Source organism: Vespula pensylvanica, chromosome 11 (genome assembly GCF_014466175.1).
Source record: "Vespula pensylvanica isolate Volc-1 chromosome 11, ASM1446617v1, whole genome shotgun sequence".
NCBI classification, from domain to species: Eukaryota; Metazoa; Arthropoda; class Insecta; order Hymenoptera; family Vespidae; genus Vespula; species Vespula pensylvanica.
In genome coordinates, this window is record NC_057695.1 from 752917 (window position 1) to 761071 (window position 8155).

The window sequence follows — 8155 nt, forward strand, 5'->3', positions numbered from 1 at the left end:
CTTACATACTTACACACACATATATATATATATATATGTACATACGAGTAACGCAATGCAGGATAGTCCCACTTATCTTTAAGTTAAGTGGTACCACCACCATCACCATCATCACCAGTATCACCCCTCCTCCCTCCCCACCCCCTCCCCACCCCCTCCTTTTACCCATCAGTAAGAAAATTGCAGTAGAAACTCGTACAAATCGTTCAGCCAGTAACAATTGTTTAGTAAAAGCGCGTTTGTCTCATATAAATCTCGCTAGTTATTATCAACGAATGTTGACCTTGAAAATTTTCAATCTCAATAATCGAACGTAACTTTCGACGATCGAATAAAATAAAATAATCTAATCTATTAGTTAATCGATAGATGAAATAATTAATTTCGTTGGATGCTAATTAATTTCTTTCGTTTACGAAAATTAACTAATTAAGTAGAGTTAGACGGAATCGTTGTTGTTTCTTTTGTAACTTTTCGACGCTCTTACGATGATAATAATAACAAGTTCATTTACGTTTGACGATTTCGACAATGAGATAGAAAAAAGAAAGATAACGTACTCGTTTTAATACTCGTTCGTATTCACTTGGAGCCCTTTCTTTTAAATCGAGCCCTTAAGGAAGCTACAAAACTGCGTGTTATCGTTAAGAATATATGTATCGTATGTACGTACGTGCGTATGTTCTAACGCGTTGGCCGATCGTGTTAGACTAAACCGTTTTATTATCTATCAACGACACGATGTCGCGACACGATGTTTAACTTTTAACAATAACAACGACCTTTCGAGGAATGAACGAAGGAAAAAAAGAAAAAACGGAGATAATACGACGAATTCTAATAAATGAAAGAATAATAATAATAATAATAAGAAGAAGAAGAAGAAGAAGAAGAAGAAGAAAGAGAAGAAAACAAAATAGAGAGATAGAGAACGAAAGAAAGAGAGAGATAAGAAAGTAGATCTAAGAACATTAGAAAAACACTCTTGTCGACCTTGTCGTCGAACATACACACATACACACACACACACACATATAAACTTAGTTACGTACATACATACGAACGACGTACTCGTACATAAATAATAAAGTAACACACTAGGCATTCGCGTTCGTTTATCGTAAGAGGAAAGACCATGTACTTCTGCTTCTAATATATAATATAATAATAATTCTCTAACATATGTAATTTCATTTTCTAATCGTTGTAATTAATTCGATTAAAAGTCGTACGTTTTATTACGTTGAAAACGATCGCGTGAAGTGAAAGAGAAAAAAAGAAAAAGGAAATTAGAGACAACTGACTCAACCAGACAGACAGACAGACAGACAGACAGACAAACAGACGGATGAACAGAAAGAATGTACGTGTACATATGTACGTACGTGTGTATGTACGAAAAAGAAAGAAAGAGATAGAACGAGTTCATCGGCCGTACTACAAACGATCACCTTTTTCCCCCGACGACCTGGCGTCGCGACGCGGATTCTCGGTCGAGGGTAAGTTACTACTACTAATAACCTCACTACTACTACTACTACTACTACTACTACTACTACTACTATTATTATTATTATTACTATTATTACTATTACAACTTAGAACATTATTACCAGTTACTACTACTACTACTACTACTATTACTACTACTAAGTTTAATCAGAATAGAATAGTATTCAGTTACACGAGTTGATTATATATACACATATACATATATACATACATACATACATATATATATATATATACGCGCACGCTTATACACACGTTTCCCTTCGTTCACTGCGTAGCCGCGCATCGCAAAGTGCATCGAGAGACTGCTGGCGGGTGCATAGCTGCTGCCCCGGCTTTCCGATGTGCAACACCCGTCTCTCTCTCTTTCTCTCTTTCTCTCTCTTCCGTAGTTCCACCAGTAACGTCGCCGCCCTACCTCCCCACCCACCCCCTCTCCTTTTACCCTCTCTCTCTCTCTCTCTCTCTCTCTCTCTCTCTCTTTGCACACTTCCACCCTCCACCAAAGTCTTGGCCGACGACGAACTCTATAGACCATGTGATCATATATATATGTATGTATGTATGTATGTATGTATGTATGTATATGTGTGTACGTATGTGTGTAACGTCTCTCCCCCTTTCTACATCCCCCTTAAATTTAACCCCTTTTCGGCGAGCACCGATTAATTGCTACATCCTGAAAAATCTCTCGTTTTGTTTTTCTATTCTTTTCTTTTTTTCTATTCTTTCCTTTCTTTTTTGCCTTCTTTCTTTCTTTCTTTCTTTTATTCGCGAACCCTATCTCGATTTTATTATATAATATATCTCGCATATTCGCTCGATGGAAGAGATTTGGAAAAGAGAAAAAAGAAAGAGAAGGAAAAACGTTCCGGACGACGAAATCGAAATGTGTTGCAATTATTGATAATTTAGAGAGAGAGAGAGAGAGAGAGAGAGAGAGAGAGAAGGGAAAAATTGTATAAACGATTCATAAACAATATACATAACTCAAAAATACTCTGCAATTTCAAACAAAATCATATATATATATATATATATATATATATATATATATATATATAAACTAAAATCATATATGAATGAAATCGTATATATACACATACGTATACGAATCCTTCTAATTTATTATAATACCAATCGAAAATGAAGAGATCTTAGGAGCTCGATAACTATCGTTGAACAAAAATTTAATTTGCACGAACTGCAACGATCGTTTCTTGAAAGAGACAGACACAAGCAGACAGAAAGAGAAAGAGAAAGAGAAAGAGAAAGAGAAAGAGAGACAGACAGATCGACAGACAGAAAGCATACATACACACATACATACATACATACATACAGAGAAAGAAAAAGAGAGAAAGAGAGAGAGAGAAAGAGAGAAAGAGAGAGAGGTATAAAAGACGATCGTACAACCCCCCACCCCACTACCCTTCGAAGAGGATCGTAGCACGACGCCTTCGGCAGTCTCTTCGTCCGTCTCCGACCAACTTCTATTTCCGTCTCTGTCTGTTCCTCGGTGCATTCCAGCGATGCATCTGCTATCCCTCTCTCTCTCTCGTATTTCCAGTATGCACCACGTATCGCAAACACACACACATACAGATCCAAAGAAACGTACGAATTCCCCGTCTCTTTCGCACATCGAGGAATGTTGTAAGTACGTATTCCTCTATCCCAGTCTTGTTCTCCTCTCTATCTCACACTACTTCATACATCCTACATCCTTCTCTCTCTCTCTCTCTCTCTCTCTCTCTCTCTCTCTCTCTCTCTCTCTCACATACACTCATCAAACATACTCTCAATCTCTTACATATACCTCTACACACACGTACATATATATATATATATATACACACAGACACACATATATACACTCGTGTATTAGAAGTCTGGGTCGGTCAGACTCGTTGCACCGGGAAACCGAACAGTGCAGCCGTCCTTGTCGCTCACTCCATTCATGCCTCCGATCCCTCCTCCTCACCCTTCACCTCCTTCGCTACCATCGCTACCATCGCTACCATCGCTCCCCTCAACCCCCTACCCCCGTAAACCCCTCACATCCCTATCTCATCCATCCGACGGATCCTGCGCGCACACGCGGTTATGCAACTCTGGCGAGACGCTCTCCGGACATACAAGAGGAGGAGGAGAAGAAAGGGGAAGAGCAGATGGATGGAGGAGTGGGGGAGAAAGTGGAAAAGGGGAAGAGAAGGGAACACTAGAGTGGGAGGAGGAGGAGGGTAGGTGAGAGGGAGGAGGAGAAAGCGCGATGTAACGTTATCGCGGCCGGTCGGCGCACCGGCCAAGCGCGGTAATTTACCCCGGCGAATTACCGACGATGCTCCAATTCGTTTCGCGCCTCTCTTAACCGCCAATGCCGAATGCCTTCGAGGCCTTCGAGGGTATTTCTTTCTCTCTCTCTCTCTCTCTCTCTCTCTCTGTTTCTTTTTTTTTTCTTTTTTTCTGAAATTTTTTTATTTATATACATACGTGCGTATGTAATTCGAAGTATATTCTTTTAAATATATTTGTAGACTGGATTGAAATATATTTTTTTTCTTTTCGTTTTGAATTCGTTTATATCGCTATTCTGTATCATCACATCGTTTTCAATATCATTTTCCAAGAGTTTGTTTTAAAGAATTATTAATTATAATGGAAATTATATACTGAATATGGACGTTACGAACGATATGTTTTTTTTATGGATATAAGTGTAATTTGGTTGAATATGAATTGAATTATTAATTGAATATAAAGAGAAATTGTTACGATTTGTAGTATTTTGTCAATTTTTTTGTATTTTGTATAATTTTACTATATATTTAATTTTTTATTTTTAATCGGATCATTAAAGATATTCTTTCTTATTCTTTTTTAAATTTATTTATAACGCTATATTTATATCGTGTATTATTATATTATTTCGAACGATCAGTGATAAGAACTTGGAGTATTACTTCGAATTATTAATTATAGAAAAAAGAGAGAGAGAGAGAAAGAAAAGAGAAAACAAAAAGTGCACGTGGAATGCAATATACAGTGCGTGGAATTTATATAGCAAGTATAAATATACTAAGTATAATGATTAGACGTTGGTATAAGTATGTACATAAATTCGTTGTAACGTATATACTACTGTAGTCACATTACTTGATAAATTTAATTGCTAAATAATAAAATGATAATGACGCGAAACAAAATTATTATAGCCACTATAACATAACACAATATAATAAACTTATACACACATATACAAAATAAGTATATATATATATATATATATATATATATATATATATATATAACAAAATAAATATAAAAAATTAAATTAATTAAAATATAAATTTATACTCACTATTTGACGATTATTGATTAATAATATTAATACTTTTTATCCATGAAAAAAAAAAAAAAAAGAATTAAATAAATCAAACAAAAAGAAAATCGCACGAAAAGAAAAGTCACTTGGAAGTAGAATTATCTTAATAAAGTATTACTTACACACGTTAGATCCGATATTTGATCGTTGAAGATAAAATTTCTTTTAAAATAGATTTGTTACTCACATTTCCGCGAATATCCTCCGTTAGTTGTGCATATCTGATGATGACCTTGAAGGGAATGACGACGTTGGTAACGTATGGAATGAGGGAAACGGGATGCTGGAAAAGATCGAGAGATTTTTGTTTTTTTTTTCTTTTTCCTTTTTTTTCTTCTTCTTCTTTTTCTTTCATTTTCTATTAAAATGTCGACACTTTTATGTACATGTCTTTTCTCTTGTTTTCTTTTTTTTTTTTTTTTTTTTTTGATCTTTTTTCTCCTTTATTTCACACGCATACAACATTATGCGCGCATCGGGAACTATCTCGTACAATAATTATTGTAATCGAAAATAATGAAATAATGGAAACACACTATTGGATGGTTCGACTAAGATGACATAAAAAATCGAAAAATAAATTTTTCCAATCGATTCGACATTGCGTAACGAATTATTTTTCCACTTTTTCTTTTCATTAGTTACCTTCGTCGATAGCGATTTGCTAATTCTCTCTTTTGCTAATTCTTCTAATTTATTACATTTTATTTTATTTTATTTTCATTCTTCGATTTATTTGTAATACATTTTAATGATGTCAGATTAATCGATCTTTGACGTCATCGAATCATCGAACGTAAGTAACGTTTCCGCTTGAAATTATTAAATTAACTACGATGGAACAGTCTAAATCATTTATGCCTAGATAAATTACATTGAAGGATCATCAATTAACTAATAGACGTAGACAATGTTCTGCCGATAATTGCATCATCGATGATTAAAACTTTCGTGACGTCTCGACATTGTTAAAAAAGAAAGAAAAAAAAAAAGAAAAAGAAAAAAAAAAAAGAAAAAAGAAAAAGAAATCGTCGTCAATTTTCCATAAAAATTCTCGTTCCCTTTTTTCTTTTTTTGTCTTTTCTTTTCTTTTAATACCTTCTTGTATCACTTGTTTAGATCATATAACCGAATCATTGGATCAACAATAACGATAAAAAAATAAAATAAATTAAAAATTACATGATCGACGTTAAGCAAATTATCGTGAAGTCTTACGATTATAAAAAAAAAGAAAGAAATAATAATAATAATAATAATAATAATAATAATAATAATAATAATAATAATAATAATAATAATAAAAAGTCAAGAAAATTTTCTATCAATTTTCACTTTCTTCTTCTTCTTCTTCTTCTTCTTTTTTTTTCTTCTCTTTTTTTTAATACTATTCGTTTCACATTTAGCCGATATTGACGTCACAGAAACGAAGAATAAAATTTCGGCAGAAGATTTACATCGATTTACGTTGGTTTAATGTAAACCGACATTATAAATAACGTTTAGAGTGTAATTATTGTAGAATAATTGCACCGTTAGCTTATAGACCACTTATGCGAAATCGTCATGATCACAGAGGAACTTTTCGAAAGTGGTCCACGATCGATCGATCGAAATCTATTTTTGGATCGATGGATCTTTTTTTCCTGTCCTTTCTGTTTCTTCTTTTTACTTTCTTTCGCTTTATTCCATTTCATTTTAATTTTATTTTTATTTTTATTTTTATTTATTCTTTTTTTTTTTTTATACGACACGAAGGAACAGGCGTGTTCTAATTATTTTTTTTTTCCTGTCTATTTAACCCTTTACTCACATCCCTTAATAATACTATACCCTCTTCCTCATCCAATATTTCTTTTTTTTTTTTTTTTCTTTTCGTGACGAAAATGTCGAAGGGTTTATCGTGTGATCAGTTTTATATGGTACACCGTGAATTTGAAATACTTTGTTAGGTACAGCAGTGTCCGTTTTATCTATGGTACCAAAATATATAATTATCTTTATATTTTCTCAGCGTTCAACGTCGAGATTACGATACGAGAAATATCTTGATTGAGTGCTATATATCGATCATTCAAATATTATCTGGAAGTATATATGTATATATATATATATGTGTGTGTGTGTGTATGTGTGTGTGTGTGTGTGTGTGGTACATAAATCGATTTCTTCGTTGAAGAGAAATCTTTTTCATTAAAAAAAGAAAAGAAAAGGAAAAAAAAAAAAAAGAAAAAAAAGAAGTTCACTCGCAAATATTTTCAACAATCGAACGATCAAAGGCAATCTTATCGAGTCAGCTATAGATTTTTTTTTTTTTTTAATATATATATATATATAGATGTATGAACGTATGTATCTATTCTTGATCATACGTACGCGTCTATAAATAAATAAACGAATAAATAAATATTATTTTCTGGAATGTAAGGATATTTTTCCTTTTTTTTTTTTTCTTTCTTTATTTTTGTTTTTTCTTTGTTCTACGCGATTTAAAAGAACGATTTAAAAATTATTGTTATCGATTTTCTTTTCTTTTTCTCATCTTTTTTCTTCTCCTTTTCTTTTCTTTTTTTAACCAACTTCGATCGATCATCTAGTATGAAATATTTTTATATATATATATATATATATAGAAATCTAATTGGCTCGATCGTAAAACTTTGTTGTCGATTAGTAATCGTATATTTCGCGGAATAAATTCTTTTAGAGAGGTACATTGATAAGTAAATTGATTCGATTAAAAGATACTGATTGTTATTTTTTTTTTCTGTCTTTCCCTCGTAGATAGAAAACAGATAAAGTATCTGACGTCAATAATTCTCGACGGTCGCGTTAATGGTTACTGAAAGAGGACGAGATAAAAAAAAAAAAAAAGAGAGAGAAAAAAGAATAGACAAAAAAGTGAAAGAAAGAAAGAAAAAGAAACAAAGAAACAAAGAAAGAAAGAAAGAAAGAATCATAAAATAATTCGCGTAATTCTATACGGCTTGTTAAAAATAAATTTTGCACGAACGACGACATTAAAAACTCGGCAGGATATCAAAAAAAAAAAAAAAAAAAAACATCTTATCGTCGATTTACGATAATACCTCGCCAGTTAGTTGCGTTAACGACGATTACAAATATCCTAGAAAAGTTTGGACTATGGCCAAAAGAAGATCGATCTTGCAAATATCGTTCGATTAAATCGACGCTTTTTGAAAAAATTTTGGGGGATGAAGGATTGAGAAAAAAAAAAAAAAAAAAGAAAAGAAAGAA

General features: G+C 32.8%; 2 protein-coding genes across 3 annotated transcripts in view; one reads left to right on the plus strand and one right to left on the minus strand.

Moving 5' to 3' along the window:
* The window catches only part of LOC122632998 (zinc transporter ZIP11), a 92811-nt gene that overhangs the window by 42907 nt on the left and 41749 nt on the right, over positions 1-8155 (minus strand). Inside the window, exon 6 of one of the 2 annotated variants that reach the window (XM_043820390.1) lies at positions 5085-5180. In XM_043820390.1, the coding sequence (XP_043676325.1) occupies positions 5105-5180 (76 nt within the window). In that variant the 3' untranslated portion in view covers positions 5085-5104. Of the gene's footprint in view, positions 1-5084; positions 5181-8155 lie in introns of those variants that run through there. The other variant, XM_043820388.1, reaches the window with a different exon arrangement.
* LOC122633004 (uncharacterized Golgi apparatus membrane protein-like protein CG5021) overlaps positions 1156-8155 on the plus strand; it is a 50774-nt gene continuing 43774 nt past the window's right edge. The window contains exon 1 of the mRNA XM_043820408.1: positions 1156-1499. The gene's annotated coding sequence lies outside the window, so the exon portion shown is untranslated. The remainder of the gene's footprint in view (positions 1500-8155) is intronic.